This window comes from Rattus norvegicus, chromosome 3, assembly GCF_036323735.1.
Source record: "Rattus norvegicus strain BN/NHsdMcwi chromosome 3, GRCr8, whole genome shotgun sequence".
Classification (NCBI taxonomy): Eukaryota; Metazoa; Chordata; class Mammalia; order Rodentia; family Muridae; genus Rattus; species Rattus norvegicus.
In genome coordinates, this window is record NC_086021.1 from 126,451,717 (window position 1) to 126,471,427 (window position 19,711).

Genomic DNA, 19,711 nt, shown 5'->3' on the forward strand with positions numbered 1-19,711 from the left:
AATGTCTGTTTCTGAGGTAGAAAAATAGGAGGTAGAGAAAAGAAAAGGCTAAGGCTTTGCCTTAATTATAGAACCACTACTTTTGGCTATAAAAGAATACTGTCTTACCATCCTAGGACCAGCTGCTCTTTGGTAAAATTTCTCTGAACCTCACTCTTTTCTTCCTTCTCCTTCCTAAGGAAGAATGATTTTCTTTTATGATGTAGGATGAAGAAAAATCTTAGCATTTTTCTTTTAATCCTCTCTATTTAACCGAAGCCATTAGATGGTCCTGAAGGAACAGTGAGGTCTGTCATCTGACCTCCAGAGACAGCTTGGTTCAGCATTAGATTCTATCAGTGACTCCCCAAGGTGCCACCAACACTCACCTTTTATATAAAATAAATCCAACTCGCCAGGAACAGTAGGAATAGAGCTAACACCAGTAGTTAACGAAAAAAGAGGTGAGAAAAGTGTATCTGGATATTATAAAGCATTTCTGTCATTAAGCAAGTATACGGTATGACCTTTCTGGCTCCCATCCTTCTCAATAAGGCAAATACTTAATTTGGAAATAAGCAAGCATTCTCTAAAAAGTTTTTTTTTTTAATTTATTTATTTTGTGTGAGCACACTGTTGCTGTCTTCAGACACACCAGAAGAGGGCATATAGATGGTTGTGAGCCACCATGTGGTTGCTGGAATTTGAACTCAGGACCTCTGGAAGAGCAGTTGGTGCTTTTAACCACTGAGCCATCTCTCCAGCCCCCTCTCTAAAAAGTTTTAAGCATACTTCTTATCATTATGGATTTGGACACTGTCACCCAGGAGCCACAGCCCCAGAATCTTACCACAGAACATTTCAGTGTAAACTGTCAGAAACATGTTAAAAACAAGAGACCTGGGACTGGAGAGACACGTCAGCAGTTAAAAGCATTTATTGCCCTTGCAGAAAACCTGGGTCCACCCAGCATCCACGTGGCATCTTACAACCACTTGTAACTTCAGTTGCAAAGGATCTGACATCCTCTTCTGGTGACCATGGGCTCTTGCTCATACATAGTATACATAAACTCACACAGGTAAACATACATAGACATAAGTAAAATAAATAATGAAATAAGAAAATACTTTTTTATTTATTTTATGTATATGAATGTTCTACCTGCATTTACACCTGTGTGCCAGAAGAGGGCATCAGATCCCATTACAGATGGTTGTGAGCCACCATGTGGTTGCTGGGAATTGAACTCAGGACCTCTGCAAGAGCAGCCAGTGCGGCTGAGCCATCTCTCTAGCCCCCAATCTTTTCCTTTTGTGAGATGGGGGTCTATCTATGTATCCCTGGCTATCCAGGAACTTGCTATGCACATCAGGCTGGGAAAGGTTGCTGGCTCCCTGCCTTGGCATACCTTTGTTTTTACTTCCCTCATTCATGTGAGGGGTCAATGGCACCCCCCACACTATACCGTTGTTTCAATGAGAAAGTTTTACATAGGCAACTCAAACTTTACATGAACAACACAATAAACAAGGAGTAAATGCAAGCTCAGTCGGGGAGCTCGCCACAGGGAGCAAGTTTAGAATTAATCAAGAGTTGTGTCAAACACTAAACCATATTTACAAGTCTAATTTGGAACGTGTAAAGTTCCTACATGGAGAAGCTGGGGGAGAAGCCATGAAATAAAAGATATATCTACACAGATATAAACACCCACGGTTTTACACTTTTTCTCCCCATTTTTTGACAAAAGGAACAAATCAAAAGGAAAAGCCGGGTTCCAGAGAGTCCCTCCTTTTACAACGAGTATGTAAGAAAGCACGCCCAGCAAGGGCTTAGACTCAAGGAGACTGACTTCACTCTCCTTGGCTACACTTGTTCCTGACTACTTAACTATGGAATGCCTGAGACACAGGCATGAAAATCCAGAAGGGAAAGAAAACACAGCTCGCTGGACTGATCCATTATATACAAGGGCTCCAGCGTCTCCATGCACTTTCATGCTTTGCTCTTCACTGGGTCCTTACAGACCTCTAACCTGCAGCAGCAGCAGCAGCAGCAGCAGCAGCAGCAGCAGCAGCAGCAGCAGCAGCAGCAGCAGCAGCGTGCGGTCAAGCTGTAAGACATGAAGGACAGCAGTGTTTTGATCCAGCGCACACTGGGTCCCTCACTTCATCCAGGACAGTCACACATGGCAGCTCTAAGCAAGTCCCCAGGGGCCAGCAGCTGTTTGCTTTGCGCAGTGGAAATCTGGGCTTTTCCCCCTCCCTGGATTTCTCCTTGCGGCCGTGCTGTCAAGCTCTCCACTGTTCCCCCTGGGCCCCAGACAGCTGCTTGGCGTATGTGTGTGTAATTTATTGTTCTGCTGCCGCTGGCTCGTCCCTGGCCTCTGGCTTCTCGGCCTGCGACTCAGGAGGGATGAGAAACTGGACCTCCTCTGTGTTGATGGCGACTTTATCTGGCTGAAGCCACCTTTTGAAATGTTCCAAGGTGCTAAAAAAGATCAGAAGAAGGAATGGCTGGGTCAGATCTCACAGATTAACTACTTGATGACCGGCTCAGTTACTCCAGTCCTGCCTCCTGCCCACCACCGATGTCTTCCCACCTCGGCTTTTCCCTGCTGACACGGGGAGAGCCATGCTACTAATACTCTGACAGCTGCACATCCTGGCAGCTCAACTGCATCATTTACCCCCGAGTGGGCACTTTGGCTCTAAGCAGCGCCAGGGCCCCTTCAAAGCAGGGCCTCTGAAGGCTTGATGGGAAGAGCTGAAGAGCTCGTGCCTCAGTCTCAGCTTTTGTTTCCTCAAATCTGAAGAGGAAAAAAAATTGTCAAGGGGACGAAACACTCAAATAAATATCAAATTATGGGTGAGACAGAAAATCTGAGGTCTTTTCTACCTAAGACAGTGTGAGGCTCAATTACACAAACAGAGCTTATTTGTAAGAACTGTAATTTGGGGGTTTGGGGTGGGGTGACACGGAGATTGAGATCCCGAGATAGAAACCCAATGTTCCCACCAAGGAATGGGCACTAGGCCAGGGGGCATTTTCATTTGTCTGCGTAGAGAGGGGAACTGACTGGTTGTCAGATTCATGTCTCCCTCCTACTTCCTTTAAGTACCCAGGATCACACATTCAAAGTAGACTATAAATGGCTACAAGTACTGTAAACCTCACTCTGTGCTCATCAATAACTCACAGAAGCCAGGTATTGGTGGCTCACTCCCAGAATCCTCAGCACTCAGGAGGCTGGGGCAGGAGGACTGTCACAAGTTCAAGGCTAGCCTAGACTACAGAAGGAGACCATATGTGCCTAACCAGCCAATGAAACAAACAGCTAAACAAACAAAAGCAGAAAGCCGTAGGACTATGGTTCAACAGTAGCATCTTTCACCAGACGATTCTCCTACCTGGCTCTCACGGAACACATGATGACCTGTTTAAATGCACAGCTACAGTTTCCCAGAGCTTGCTCTGTATACCAACAGCTGTGTTCCCACAAATGGAGGTAAGAGGAACAGAACCCAGGTCAGAGGTCGGGAGAAGCAGTGGGATGGTGTATGTCCATAAACACAAAGAGAATCAGGTGAAAGAGACGTTTATCCCTTATCAACTGCCTGTTTCATGGAACTGTTCAAATAGTTTAGAAAAGGGAAAATCAGAACAAACACAGGGAAGGTCACACTGTTTCCTGTACGATCACATAAATTCTGTGATCTGGTTTCAGAAAGAGGAAATTCTTACTTGACTATGCAAGAGAAGGTCTCATCATCTTGGAACTGGAATAGAAGGATATTTTCAGGAAGACAGGACATTATGCCAAGTTATGAACAGGTCAGGAATCTATGAAAAATATACTAGTTTTTGAGCCTTCCAGGGGTATTTTGGCTGCACTGGTTTCTGAAGGACCTGAGGGTATGCCGACTCGAGGCATGAGGACTCGAGTGAAAGGGCTTTGTAAGTTAAATCAGGGTAACTATCAAGTTTTATTTAGACATTCGTCTTGATTCAGGCAATAGCATCTTCACATGACACAATGGGACTCTCAAAATCAACATCAACTATGCGTTGGGAGCTTACGTCATATCCCGCTAAGGCCTTTACTTAAAATGTTAGTTGTTATTCCTTCCATCAATTTTTAAAATTGCGTTTTAATTTTTTTTTAAATTTAATTTTAAAAACGTGTGATGTACATGTGTGGTATGTGTGAGTGCAGGTCTGAAGACCCTTGCGTGTACACTCAGAGGTGAGAAGGAGACATCAGGGTCTTAATCCATCATTCCCCGCCTTATCCCCTTGAGACAGTGTGTCCCACCAAACCTGGAGTAGGTTGGTGATTTTACGGAGGGTTACAGTTAAGGGGCTGCTTTGGATCTCATAAAAGACCTCCATCATTAAAACAGTGTTGAAACCGAAAGACCGTGGGGACTTTTGAAGTTGGACTGGAAGCATTTTGCGTTACGGTTCAGTCACCAGTCTGTGAGCGACAGGGAGTGAAGTGCGGTGGTGTGAATGAATGTCTCTCATATACTCGGGCATTTGAACACTTGGGTCTCCAGCTGTTTGGGAAGATTAGGAGGTCTGGTCTTGCTTGCAAAAAATGCACCCCTGAGGGACAGCTTTGAGGTTTCAAAACCTCCCGAAATTCCAAGTTTACTCTCTCTGCTTCCTGTTTGTGGCTGAAGTTGTAGACCCACAGCTTTCAGCTTCAGCTTTGACTCCAGTCACCATGCTTTCCCTACCATGCATCCCTGCTGTGACGGCAGTGGACTTTTATCCCTCTGAAACCATAAGGTCCAAATAAATCCTCCCTTCTGTGAGTCGCCTTGGCCATGATGTCTTATCACAGCAACAGAAAAGCAACTCAGACACTCTCCCCCAATCACCAGGCATGGTGTTAGCACATAATAGATACTTGACAAATATCTGTTTGTCCCATACGCATTACTGGGCGGCTGGACTAGGACAGAAGTTCTCTGGTACTGAGGATTAGAGGATAAGAAGACATGGTTAGCTGACACTTCAGTACCTATTTCTCCAGGGCACAGCTTGAAGACAGCAGCTTATCCTCAACTCTATTCATCTGTGGCCAAGAGGTAGCTGAGGGTACCTAAAAAATCTACTACTGGGGGCTGGGGATTTAGCTCAGTGGTAGACGCTTACCTAGGAAGTGCAAGGCCCTAGGTTCGGTCCCCAGCTCCGAAAAAAAAAGAACCCAAAAAAAAAAAAAAAATCTACTACTGGTCCATACAAGGTCATACTGGACAACCTTCCAAGGGATATCAGTAGTAACTTGTACCAGACCTCTGACATCACTCTACCTGAGTTCTTTAGTGAGTGAGAAGTGTTCTTAGTGAAGCCGGCTGTCAGCCAATTACCTCTCATCGGAATCAAGTCCATCCACAAAAAACTCTGAGGCTAACTTCTCCTGGAGGAATCGATCCCAGCATTCCTTCTTAGCTTGGGCCAGAGTTCGAAGCATGTCCTTGGAAGTTACTTCCTCGTTTAAACCTTTGATTCTTCTTAGTTTCTTCTCTGAAGGGAAAAGAAATGGAGCGTGGCATAGAGACTATGAGATGACATTTTAATCAAGTCTGAAGTACAAAACGCTAAGTGGGCAATTCTCTCCAGTGACAGCACAAGTTCCAGGTTACCTTGTCTCAGATATCCAACCAAACAGACCCCCGCACCCCCAAAATCCTTTTACTGATGAATACAGACCCTGCAAAGTAACTCATTTTTAGAGAAAAAAAAATGAAAGTTGTCTGAATATGCTTCTTTCCCACGTCTTGCACTATATTGAGTAAATGTTTAACTCTGGAAAAAGGAAGAACCACAGGCTCTCATAAGTAAATCAATGGCACAGTTTCTTTGTTTGGTTGTTTGTTTGTTTTTTCCTGAAATCACAGGATCCCAGCAGGTATCTCTCTAAGGAATGCCCGTTTCCGGCATGGCATGTGTATTCTAGCTCCTGTTTCCAACTCCTTGAAAATACCATCTCTGAGGCGCACGTGGGTTTTTTTGTTTGTTTGTTTTCTTCTTGTTAAAAGGACACAACCCTCATGAGAAAGAACTGAGGGGATGGAGAGCCCCAACGGGTCACTAGATGCTGGAACTGACGCAGTAGGAATGCAGTAACAAGAGGCCTTCAGGATCTCTATGTGGGACTGCATTCCTGATTAAAGAGAAATATCGCCCAACATTTCAAAAACTTGCTCAATTTGTGGCCTGGATGTTGGCGCCTGATAAAAGCAAATGTCTTGTAACCCTTTGAGAGTGATTCACTGGACTTCCTGGTGCTAGACCTTTAATTTCTCTTCTTTGTGTTTTAATTGTTGAGGAGACCCCTTTAGCAGTACTCAAGAAGTGACATTATCATTTCTTCCCGCCTTAATTTACAGGTCACTTCAACTATATGATTCAGTCATGTTGTAGTCTAGGACAAGCCACAAATGCCACAGTGATTCCGTAAGACAGGTGACGCCATGTGTACCTTGCTTTGAGTAAGTGCGCTCTATCCTGTTCACTGATGAAATCGCCTTTCTCAGACCAAATCCTGATTGTTAAGCAAAGTGTGAGTCTGCATGAGTCACAGAACAAGGTTCTCCAAGCAAAACAGCTGCCCCCTTCAAATCAGATGCCTGCTTCCAGGAGAGCATCACCAGCAACCTGTTCGCTGCTGACATTCCCTTAGAGCAGTGGTTCTGAGCCTGCTTAATGCTGTGGCGCTTTAAAACAGTTCCTCATGCTGTGGTGACCCCCACACAAATTGTTTCAAGTCTACTTCATATCTGTAATTTTGCCTCCGTTATGGATTGTAATGTAGATATCTGATACCCATGTGAAAGGGTCATTTAATCCTCTATGGGGTTGTGACCCACGGGTTGAGAACTACCTTAGAGGAAGGAGGCTGTTGGACGTTCATCTGTGATTCTGGTTCTCCGGCCTGCACTTACAGCCATTCTGCCCTACCCGCATGTGGGTAGCCTCACGGGGTGCTACACTGTATGAGCCAGGGAAGGGAGTTCCAACTATGCAGCTACTAGGAAGCCATCATTCAGACTGCGTGAGGTCTTTCAGGGTTACCTGCTTTGAGGTCATCCATTCTCCTACAAGTAACCCCTCACCCATGCTCTGTAAGTGAGCCCAAGGAATCTCATTGGTTCCCCGGGGTGAAGTATGGTGTTGTAGTACTTAGTATTGTGGTTGGGACCCTAGAAGGAAGGGGTAGGAAAGGATGCTCAAAACAACAAGCAGATGATAGCTGTTTGAGGGATGGCGGTTAATCTTAAAACTAGGAGAAATGTTGTAATCCATAGTCTTGTTTCCATTTCTAAACACGTGACATCAGCTAACAGCTGCTGACCAAAACAATAAACACCTTGTATTTCTGTAAGTCACCAGCAGGAGCCCACCCAAGTAAAACACCTGCAGCTGATAAACGTTAATATTTGTTTCCTTAAGGATATAAAAAGGATAATGCATTTATCTGGCTGGATTTATAATTGTTGCTCTTATTGGTAGATTCTTTTTGGCACAGGCTTATTTAGCAATAAAAAACAATCTTCAGATTGTCTGGTCTTAGTTGTCATGGAGATGGGTACTCTTTGGGGCTAGAATGGGCTTCTGGGTGTGCTAAGTTCCCAAGCAGATGTGGTTTTAACAGGCAGGCAGAGCCAGGTACTGTCACACACCCAAACCTGCCTGCCATTATCACCCAGTCCTCTCCTGGGCTGCAAAAAGGCTCTTGGCTTCCTTGAGAAGGAAATCTTTTTTTCCCCTTAAGATTTATTTATTTTATAAGTGTTCTATCTGCATATACACCTGTATGCCAGAAGAGGGCATCAGATCCCATTATAGATGGCTCTAAGCCACTATGTGGTTGCTGGGGTTTGAACTCAGGACCTCTGGAAGAGCAGCCAGTGCTCTTAACCACTGAGCCATCTCTCCAGCCACAAAATGGAACTTTTAATTTCCAGTTAGTTTCTTAACTGATTATAGAAAGGCCAGTAGTAGAGTTTTAACTTTCCGACCAATATTCATCAATCATCACCATCATTTCAAGAGGGCTTCTTAAAAGGCCAGGTCACTTGTTATCAACCAGCCAAGGAATCTGGTTCTTCCCCAGACCAATGCCCTCCCTGTTCCTTATCATCGTGCAGCAGATGTTCTGTCTGCCACAAACGGAACTCTCAGGCCCCTCAGCCACAACTGTGAGCACTGCTATTCCTGCTGGCTTCCTTATCAATTTCACGTGGACCCCACATCTGGCCTTCCACTTTTCCGCCACATTTTCCTCAGGACTTTTCCTTCTAATAGTCCTTACTGGAAATCCTCTGTCATCCCATTTCTCAGCACTCATCTAAGCCCTCTTCTGGCTCGTCCTTGTGTCCTTCTACAGAGGATGTCCTCCTCAGTAGCAGAGTGACTGCCTCACAGGGGACTCATATTTGACTCCCGCCAACCGTAAAAATAACAAAAGTATTTAAACAGGCCATAGGACTAGGCTTCTACAAATAATAATTCCCAGATTTAGTTTCATAACGCATGGATCTCTCCACAATGGAAACCACGTGAGGAGATGTATTTATCCTGATTTAAACAGTTACACCACGTACAGATGAACTGAAACATTACATACCACCAATCAAAGCAACAAACACCCAGTTCCTTTAAATTACTAGTAAGAGCTCACCCACAAAACAAAACAAAAGCCCTGCAGGTGATATATGTTAATAGCCAAGGGATTTTCAGTTTTTCCTGAAGGAAGCAAAAAAGAGTGATGTCTCTATAACACATAATTAGCTTTTGTCTTTTAGAAAAAGGGGGATGATTATTTAACACACTGCAAGAAGAGTGGTGGGTGTGGCAGCGGTAGAATTGTCAACCTACTACTGTTTTTGTCAGTGAATTCTCTACAAGGTAGGTTCACTTAACAATATGTTAAGGGGGCTGGAGAGATGGCTCAGTGGTTAAGAGCACTGGATGCTCTTCCAGAGGACCTGAGTTCAATTCCCAGCAACCACATGGTGGCTCACAACCATCTGGAAAGTGATCTGATACTGTCTTCTGGTGTGTCTGAAGACAGTCACAGTGTACTCAGATACATAAAATAAAATAATATGTTAGCTCTTGTTCTCTCTTGCTCTTGCCTTCCTGCTCCTGCTCCTTTTGTCCCTTCCCCTTTCTCTCCCTGTGCTCATGGTGGCCTCTACTTTCTTCTCTTCTTCCTCTTCCTTCTCTTCCTCTCTCTCTCTCTCTCTCTCTCTCTCTCTCTCTCTCTCTCTCTCTCTCTCTCTCTCTCTCTGCCTACCCTTTTGACTCCCCTTCCCTGAATAAACTGTATTACTACAGAGTCGATACATAGAATGTTTGCATTTTTTATGCACCTATTTAAAAAGTATATTTAAAAGGGCAGGGAAACCGGAGGTGTTTAATTGCCTAGTAAACCCTATCACGCAGGAGTTGAAGGAAGGAGGATCAGAAATTCAAGGTCATCCTCAACTATACAGTAAGTTCAAGGCCAGCCTGGGCTACAGGAGACCTTGTCTAAAAGCAGAAGTATTGGGTGGGGAATAGACTATGGATATGGCTCAAAGGAAGAACTTTGGTTTGACTAGTATGTCTGAAACTCTGGGTTTGAAAGCAGAATAAATGAATAAATAAATATGTCAGTCAGAGTCAGCCTGTGGTAGTTTGAATGAAAATGGTTCCCGTAGGCTCATATATTTAATACCTGGTTACCTTGTTGGAGGAGGTGTGTCAGTGGTGGTGGGTGAGCTTGGAGATTTCAGAAGATTCATGCCATTCCCAGTATTCTCTCTTTCTTCCTCTGTCTCTGTCTCTGTCTCTGTCTCTTTCTACCTTGTAAGATGTAAGCTCTCAAAGCCCCTAAACCCTAACCTCAACCCTAACCTGACTTTATTCTGCCACCATGAACTCTGACCCTCAGAAATGGTAAACCCTAAATTAAACATCTTTCTTTTTCCACGTTTTTTCATTGTGATGTTTTGTCACAGCCATAGAAAAAGTGTCACTGGGGTTGGGGATTTAGCTCAGTGGTAGAGCGCTTGTCTAGGAAGCGCAAGGCCCTGGGTTCGGTCCCCAGCTCCGAAAAAAAAGAACCAAAAAAAAAAAAAAAAGAAAAAAGAAAAAGTGTTGCTGACACTACCCTAGACAGACTGACAGTCCCCTTTTCCCTTGCATGAAACAGTTTTGATTTCTTGTGTATGGGTTCTCTAGATATTTATTCTATGGCCACAGTACAGGATACTGAAAATGTGTTCAGGAAATGTTTTCTAAATGGCCAACAGGGGCCTGGAGAGATGGCTCATTTATTAAGAATGCATACTGCTCTCTCAGAGCACTAGAATTTGGTTCCCAGCATCCATGTTGGGGATCTCAAAACGACCTGTAACTCAAGATCTGAAGGATTTGAGACCCTCTTCTGCCCTCCAAGGGCACCAACCTGCATGTGCATATACACACATACAGACACACATAAACACTCTTTTAAAAATTGCTATCAGAGACAGAATGACTCTTCTGGCAACATGATTCCATTCCCACCAGTAATCTGTTTAATGGAATCGTTTTTTAAGCTTCAGCCATTGGAAATCCCCATGTACTTAGTACAAAACAGTTTTGACTTACTTCAATGGAAATGGGCAACCATTTATAAACAAGAGGGTTTCTACAGGATGCCAGAAATAAGACAGAATTTACATGAAATGGTCTAAAGCAGAAGTCAACAAAAACAGTTTTAAAGATAGTACAAGAAAAGGCATGGGCTAGGTGGGAGCTCCTTTCCAGCAAACAACCTGAGACTTCCCCTAAAATTACATCTGGCCCACATGGCAAGGGCAAAAAAAAAAACCCCTAGAAAACAAAGGGGCTGGGAATGGGTAGGGAGGAAAGGAGATGAGAGAGAGGGAGGGAGGGGAAGGGAGAGAGGCAGACACAGACAGACAGACAGAGAGAAATAGAGACAGACAACTCACCTAGAGATGCTAAATACACTTCTGAATCATGCAAGGGAGCCCAGGGCTTTAAGGCTGGCTGGACAGCAGAGTCTGCTGCCGCCATACTGCCTTCACCTGCAGGATGGGAATCCATAAAGGAGTCCGAGAAGGCATTGTTGGAAACATCTTCTTGGGCAGGATTTGGCAGACAAGAGCAGATTTCGGCCCAGAGATCACGGCCAGATTTTGTAGCTGAAGAGTCAAGGCTCTCAAACATCTTCATTTGGAGCTGGAAAACAAAACCCAAGTGAGTAAAGCCTAGTTCAACACAGTACCATACTGGAGACGGTGGTGAGTGCCTTTAAACCTGGAACTTGGGAGGCAAAAGCAGGCAGATCTCTGTGAGTTCCAGACCAGCCAGGAAGTCTCAAAATAAATACATTTAAAAAAAATAAATGAAAGAAAGAAGAATGCAGTACAGTGGTTGGGGAGATGACTCGGAGTTTGGTTTTCAGCATCCACAAAGAAGTTCACAACCATCCTTAACAAAAGTTCCGGGGCATCCAATGTCCTCTTCTGGCTCTGTGGACACCAGGAATGCATGTAGTGCATAAACATGCATGCGGGAGAAACACACATAAAATAAAAATATTTATATGTGCATGTGTATTGTAGACAAGTCGTAGTACACACCTTTAATCCCAGCATCCCAGAGGCAAAGCAAAGGCAGGAGGATATCTGTGAATTTGAGGCTAGCCTGGACTACCTAAGTTTCAGGTCAGGGCTACATAGTGAGACGCTATCTCACACTCACACACACACACACACACACACACACCACAAATTCATAAAGGAGTTTGAGATGTCCATAAAGGAGCCCGGGGCTTTACAGTTGGCTGGACAGTGGAGTCTGCTGCCTTGCAATGGCTTCACCTACAGGATGAGACTCCATAAATGAGTCTGAGACTCCAGCTCCGGCCCTTGCATTTTATATATTCAATGAACACAAGACCTCGTGTTCCCACTGTGCACCAGTGGCTAGCTAATCTGCCTTCTGCAGACCTCCCTCATACAGCTATTCTACCATTCGTCAGTGAGGATCTGTCTTCAGTGGGACACAAACTGGCAGTCTTAAATAGTCCCTTACTTGTGAAAACAGCAGAAATGGTGCTTGGTGAAAGTGTTGGGTCCTATCATAAAGGAAGGTTATGTGCTCATTACAGTAGCAGTGGGCTGTGTACTTCAAGTTCCTCCACACCCCTATTCATACTTTTTTCCACTTTATTACTACTACTTTAATTGCCCATATTTTTGCAGTGAAGTGTGCTAACTCAATAAATGTATGCAATGTGTTCACCCAGATAATTAACCATGAATGCAAATACTGAGAGAGAGGCATTTTCATCATTTTATACACAGTTAGGTGTGGTGGAGCAAATCTGTGACTCCTGCACTCAGGAGAGTATGAATTCCCGGAACTGGTGAGGAAGATGGAAGTAGAACCGGAAAAGGATGAGGAAGAAGCAGGAAGAGGAAATAACAAGATCAAATGAGCAGTTTGCTCAAAGCTGCATTGCTGGTATATGATGGTTTGCTTTCAAATCCTTATTTTCACCCAGCACCAACGGCCTGCTTGAAAAACACACTGAAAGTCGCCCACACCGAGATGGGAGAAGGGCTCTGCGCAGAGCCTAGGGGCTTCCATAACCATCTAGGTTTATAGACTCTGTCAATGCCTTCTTTTAAGAGGGCTTTTAAAGATCAGGAAAGATGACAAGAGCAAAGTCTGAATTCCAGCTAAGTCCAGCCAGCGCGAGGGTCCAAAGTAAAAAAGGTCAGATATGTCACTAAGTCCTTAGAATCTCCACTGAAGTCCTCTACACACCCAAACCCCAAGTCTGTTCTCACTCGCCCCCCCCCCCAACCCCCCCGCGTGTCCCTGACTCCGGAACCTTCAGAACCGTAGAGGAGACGGTGTGTCCAGATACCAGGCCTCAGTCGCCCGGCCCAAACAAATCACTCGCCTTGATGATCCAGTCCCTAATGCCCTCAGTTGTGTTCCGCTGTCAGGCCATATTAAGAGATGCTAAACACTGACACCGCTGCCCCTCACCTACCGCAATCACCTGCCCAGCAGTTTCCAAACACCCGGCTCAGGTTTGTCGCTGGCAGTCAGGAAGAAGCAGGGAGGGGCGGAGTCTCTGAGTGACGGAGCTGAGGAGCCCTCCAATTGATGTCTGATTTTCTGTCGTTCTGTGAGTTGATTGGTAAAATAATTAATGACGCCCAGAGGCGGGCAATCGGTGGGCGGAACTAGTGGTTGCCAGGAAACGATGGAATCGCTTATCCAGAGTTTAGTACCTTCACTCTCCAGGACCGGAGTGATTCTTTGCAGGCTGCAGAGTTCCAGTTTTCCACCACCCATCCCCCAGTCGTATAGGGAAGTCAGTTTTCTAGACTTTTCTTGTTCCCCAGAGATTATGATTTCTAAAGCCCTACTGAAAGAAGGTCCCTGCCTAGCTTGTAAAACTCGATGGTCCTCAAAGCCCCAAGGCTCTAAGCGCACCCCTTTTCAACTGCCCTTGCTTGGATTGTTTTCAGAGTACATCCCAATATTGGGTGAAAATACAGATCTGGGGGGCAGTAAATCGTGTATCAGTTACCACCCAGACAATTCTCTGAATATTTGTGTTACTTTTACCTCTTAACTATCTCAAGTTAGAGCATGCCACAGTGACATAGGACATCCGGGACTCAATTCACTGACTCCTGAGACTTCATTTAGTTGAAGAAAACAAAACAAAACAAAACAAAACAAAACAAAACAAAACAAAACAAAACTAAGCTCCTACTCTGCTGTGTGTATTGTAAGTGTGAATTCAGAACACATAAGACTAGTTATGGAGGAGCCGGATGTAGATCGCTCCTGAGAGACACAGCCAGAATACAGCAAATACAGAGGCGAATGCCAGCAGCAAACCACTGAACTGAGAACGGGACCCCCGTTGAAGGAATCAGAGAAAGAACTCGAAGAGCTTGAAGGAGCTCGAGACCCCTTATGAACAACAATGCCAAGCAACCAGAGCCTCCAGGGACTAAGCCACTACCCAAGGACTATACATGGACTGACCCTGGACTCTGACCTCATAGGTAGCAATGAATATTCTAGTAAGAGCACCAGTGGAAGGGGAAGCCCTGGGTCCTGCTAAGACTGAACCCCCAGTGAACGTGATTGTTGGGGGGGGCGGCAATGGGGGGAAGGTGGGGAGGGGAACACCCATAAAGAAGGTGAGGGGGAGGGATTTGGGGGATGTTTGCCCGGAAACCGGGAAAGGGAATAACACTTGAAATGTAAATAAGAAACACTCAAGTTAATAAAAAAAAAAAAAAAAAAAAAAAAAGGACTAGTTATGGGCCCCAGCTTAGTGGAGGAGGAGAACCACCAGACAGACAGACAAATCTACAAGTGGCACCCAAGACTTATGGAAGATGATGAGAAGAAGGAAGTGGGACACACACACACACACACACACACACACACACACACACACAGAGAGAGAGAGAGAGAGAGAGAGAGAGAGAGAGAGAGAGAGCGACAGAGACAGAGAGACAGAGAGATATAGAGAGAGTTATAACACCTTCAATAGCCAGCTGTAATAGTGCATGCCTGTCACCCTAGTATTCTAAAGCTGAGAGCATGAGGCTGTGGAGTTCATGACTAGCTTGAACTATGTATTTAGTTCCTGGTCAATCTGAACTGCAAGCGAAGATCTTATCTAAAATTAAACTATTGTACAAAGCTTCCAATGACTGTTAACTTGTTTCTTTAGTTATTCCTATTCCCAATGATTAAAAGATGTTGGGGTAACTTTTTTATGTGTATGTCTTCCATTTGTTGTCTGTAGAAGCTAGAAAGGGGTGTTGGATCCCCTAGAACTGGAGTCAGAAGTGGTGTGAGACTCCTGATGGGGATGCTGGGAACTGAACCTGGTTCTCTGGAAGAGCAGCAAGCACTCTTAACAGTTGAGGCCCATTATTCCCAGTTTCTAAAGCTGTTACCCTACCACAAAGAAAGATGCCGAAAGACTTCAGCCAATCACCAGTTACCAGTTACTTGGCTGAGGAGCTGTGTTCCAATTCCATCGGTTGGCAAAGGTTGCAGCAAACTACTGTCATGAGCAAGTATCACCACAGAGTGCTCTGTTCCTCACAGCTGTAAGCATTCTTAGACTATGAATTAAGAGAAGTGGAAAGCAGAGGGACTAGAAAACAACAAAATAAATAACAGACAAGACTGCAGCAATGCTACTCATAGAATAAAAGAAAGAAGTTGGGTGTTACCTGGCTTACAGAAAGGAGCATGAGAATGAGGTTCCCAATGCTTCATTAAGGTGTGCCAAGCCTTCTTGTGTCACATACATTCTTTATACTCGTTTTTTCCTAGACAAGATTTCTCTGTGAATTCCTGGCTATCCTGCAACTCACTTTGTAGACTAGGCTGAACTCAGAAAACCACCTGCGTCTGCCTCCCAGTCACCAGGATCAAAGGTGTGTGTGCCACCACCCCCTCACTCACATTCTTTTTTTTTTTTTTTTTTTTGGTTCTTTTTTTCGGAGCTGGGGATTGAACCCAGGGCCTTGAGCTTCCTAGGCAAGCGCTCTACCACTGAGCTAAATCCCCAACCCCCTCACTCACATTCTTGATTTCTAATTTGGTCTTTCAGATATCTGGATACCACAATGAGATGCCTTTAAACAGTAGCTGTGAATGACCCAGTTGCTGGAGAAGTACACCTTCTTAAATTTACAATCATAAATTAACAACTTAGAACACTACCAATTCATTCAAGTCCTCCAAATCCAATCCACATGCTGGAGTCGGTTGTCCATCGACAGTAGTTCAGGCTTTCTTCTATTTCTATTTTTTATTCCATCTTTAGCAGGTACATCTTTCCCTCCCAGTTCTGTATCACATATCAACCCTCCTCCCAGAAATGCCCAGGAGTGTGCTAGATAAATACAGACTGATCTCCTGGCTGTCTCTTGATCTTGTAAGGTCAAAATGAACCATCACAGACAGTTTCTGGTTTTCACCTCTTGAAGGCAATAATGTAATGTCAGAAGTTCTCTACTCAAAAGAGGGAGACAGGATCTGGGGGTTTAGCTTAGTGGGAGAGCATTTGCCTAGTTCGTGTAAGACCCTGGGCTTGATCTTCAATACCACAAAAACTCAATGATATTTTAAAATTTTAAATGTTTTCAGATGATGCTAGATGTCCACAAAGTACAAGGAATGCTGGCATGTTGTAAATTAGTGCTTCTCAATCCTGCAGACAAATCACTTGACAATCAGGCTGGAGAGCATATTTCTGTTTAAAAGTCAAGAAGAGTCGGGAAATGAGGTTTTTGACTTGTTTTTACACCCAGCAACTTTGCTAAGCACCATAATATGTGCTTTAATTGAATTAAATTATTAATTATATCAACTCTGTTCTAGAACAGTCCAGTATGAAAGACAGGCTCTAGGTCACATGAGACTGAAGAAAGAAAGAGGCAGAAAGACCTCAGTTCAATTTATTAGAAACTTGTGGATGGAAGTATGGTCCTTTTTGGCAATAAGACCAGGGGATACCTGCCAGAAGAAAGGAAATGTATATTCTGGTAAAAAAAAAAAAAGTGAGTTCAAGATAGAACATACCTGGTTTACCTAACTCAATATCAACATCATCTGGCATTGATTGTGCTGGGATCTAGTTACAAAGCTCCCCATATAATTTAGTTTACTTATAGTTACTAGGAAACTATGTGATGAGAATCAACTAAAGTTACTCGGGGGCAATCATGGTTATCCTCACTGTGTCTATGACCAGGTCAAGCTGAGTCTGTACAAACTCCGTGAAGCAGAAACCCTGCTGATGTAAAATTTTCTTTGGATAAAATGCTTCCCTCCTTGTAAGTTTCTTCCTTTCTTCTCCCTGACTTTGTCTCTATTTGTCTGTTTCTGTATGTCTTTCTGTCTCTGTCTCTGCCTGTCTCTGTCTCTGTCATATCTCTGGTTAAAAGGCAGGAACCACCACGACCAATTCTCAATGTAAATTTCTTTTTCTTTTTTTCCAGAGCTGAGGACCGAACCCAGGGCCTTGAACTTGCTGGGCAAGCCCTCTACCACTGAGCTAAATCCCCAACCCCTGTAAATTTTTTTTTTTTTTTAAGATTTATTCATTTATTATATATAAGTACACTGTAGCTGTCTTCAGATACACCAGAAGAGGGCATCAGATCTCTTTACAGATGGTCGTGAGCCACCATGTGGTTGCTGGGGATTGAACTCAGGACCTCTGGAAGAGCAGTCGGGTCTCTTAACCACTGAGCCATCTCTCCAGCCCTGTAAATTTCTTAATGAGGCAACTCACTCATAGTGTTTTCTTTTTGAAGCAATTATGTTCTATCTACAACCAGTGTAAAATTCAACCTCTATTTTTAAAATTATGTAATTAGGAATCCGACATTCAGCATAAGGATTTTGACAGCTTCGGATATCTCAGTCTGCTCTGAAGTAAAACCACAAGGACATCTTCTGTCCTTCACTTCATTTGGTGAGACTTTTGTTTATGACTTTGAACTCACTAGGTCAAAGATGACCTAAAAATTCTGATCCTGCTATGTCTACCTCCTTTGTGGGACTTTTGATACACAGAATAATTTATCTAAAAATCTTCTCTTGATCTTCTCCAGAAGGCTAATATATAAGATAAGACTAGTCTAAGCTGGGCTGGAGAGATGGCTCAGCCATTAAGAGCACTGACTGCTCTACCAGAGGTCTCAGCAACCACATGGTGGCTCACAACCGTCTGTAATGGGATCTGATGCACTCTTCTGGTGTGTCTGAAGACAGCGACAGTATACTCACATACATAAGGTAAATAAATCTTTTTTTTTTTAAAAAAAAAGAATAGTCTAAGCCAAAATTAACATTTTGTATAATAAATACCCATGAGAAAGTTCATGTTCACATTCTTGAACTGGGCTAGACACTTGACTTGTTTTTAGATATCCGAATATCTACCTTTTTGGAGGCATCCCACTGTGAAGGATAAGGGGCTTATTGACTATTTTCAGGCACTCTGTAAAATAAGACAGACTTAAACCCTCTTGGCAGAAGGAAGGCTCCCTTGTAGGATTCTGGATCTTGAGATAGGATCACAAAGAAGCTGTGATATTTGGTGATTTTCAAGGGGAAAAGGGTTGTGGGGGCAGAGTAATTTGGCACAACTGTGCATCTCACAGTGGCAGCATCCAAGCGGGTTTCTTCTCAGGCAACCGCTGGTTTTCAGATGCTTTGCTTGCCTCACTTTGGTCTCTTTGCTGAGTCTATACTTCAGCTCTTTTATGACTCCTATGAAGCACTAATGCCCTTCTAGTAATCCCCTCTCTGATGAAGTTAGCAAATTCAGGTCTCGGCATTTTGCATGTAAGAACCCTAGCAAGCAGGGGAGATAGCTCAGTTGTTAAAGTGCTTGTCATGCAACACAGACCTCAGTTTGATCCCCAGAACTGACATTTAAAAGGTGGGCATTGTAGTACATGTTTGTGAGAGACCCTGTCTCAATAAACAAAATGGTTGGCACCAGAGAAAGGTCCTCTGTGGTTGACTTCTGACCTTTATGCACACTCACACATACACCTGCATGCAACTGGCACACATACACAGAAGACTTTGGCAAAAAAATTTTTTTTGACCCATTTGCAGTTCTAATGTGCACTCAGTTCTGGGTAAGAGTTCATGGAAGTCAAGTAGGAAATCTCTAATTCTTTTCATGCTGTTAGTAGGAAGGGCAGGTATGAAAAATATTGCTTCTTTGGAGTGTGTGTATATATATGTATAATAATAGCTTTATCGAGGTATGTAACATACTATAATATGCAGACTTTTAAATTATACAACAGTAGTAGTGGGTATAACTAAATGAATGAGTGCTTGAGATCTAGGATTTCCCTACACTTCCCCTCAAAAGTAAAAGCAAAGTAGACAAGACTGTTGCTAGTACAGTCATAGTTGTAGCAACTTTCATTCCTTTTTAAGGAGATTTATTTATTATATATAAGTACAGTGTAGCTGTCTGACACATCAGAAGAGGGCATCAGATCTCATTACAAATGACTGTGAGCCACCATGTGGTTCTTGAAATTTGAACTCAGGACCTCTGGAAAAGCAGTCAGTGCTCTTAACCACTGAGCCATCTCTCCAACCCACAACTTTCATTCTGATTGATACTGTTTTTTCTGCTTGTTTACCTTCTATTTAAAATAATAACAACAATAATAATTACTATTATTTTGCTTGCCCGCTTTTATTTTGAGACAGGCACTTGAATAACCATAGAACTGAAACTCCTGATGTTCCTGCCTCTGCCTTCTGAGCGCCAGACTACAGGTGAGCTGCCTTGCTGGCGCTGCCTGTTGTAAGTACACCTTTTTTTCTTTTTAAAGATTTATTTATTTACTTTGTGTGTGTGTGAATACATTACTTGTATGCATGTATGTGCAACACATGTATGCCTTTCTGATCCTCTGTAACTGGGTTGCAGAAGAATCTAAGCCATTTTGTGGGTTTTGGAAATTGAACCCAGGTCCTCTGCAAGAGCAAGTGCTCTTAACCACTGAGTCATCTTTCTAGCTTCCTTAAGTACACTTTTACAGACCCAGGAAATACCATATCTATATGAAATGTGCACCATTATCTCCATTCAAGTCTTTTACGTGGAGCA

The 19,711-nt window shown here is 43.6% G+C and overlaps 1 protein-coding gene across 1 annotated transcript; it reads right to left on the bottom strand.

The window, feature by feature from the left end:
• Nucleotides 1-576: 576 nt before the first annotated feature.
• Ccdc32 (coiled-coil domain containing 32) lies at nt 577-13,129 on the bottom strand. The gene is made up of 4 exons (NM_001024245.2): nt 13,061-13,129; nt 10,983-11,232; nt 5,361-5,517; nt 577-2,472 (listed from the first exon to the last, which is right to left on the bottom strand). The coding sequence occupies exons 2-4, from the start codon at nt 11,224-11,226 to the stop codon at nt 2,334-2,336; spliced, it is 540 nt and encodes a 179-aa protein (NP_001019416.1). The 5' UTR covers nt 11,227-11,232; nt 13,061-13,129; the 3' UTR covers nt 577-2,333.
• Between the last annotated feature and the right edge of the window lie 6,582 nt (nt 13,130-19,711).

Excerpts from the sequence above, each read along its gene's own strand:
- Ccdc32 (NM_001024245.2), bottom strand. The coding sequence starts at position 11,226 with ATGAAGATGTTTGAGAGCCTTGACTCTTCAGCTACAAAATCTGGCCGT. Across the intron at positions 5,518-10,982 it reads AGTGTATTTAGCATCTCTAG|AGAAGAAACTAAGAAGAATC; the intron begins GTGAGTTGTCTG and ends TTTTCCCTTCAG. Across the intron at positions 2,473-5,360 it reads GGACTTGATTCCGATGAGAG|CACCTTGGAACATTTCAAAA; the intron begins GTAATTGGCTGA and ends GATCTTTTTTAG.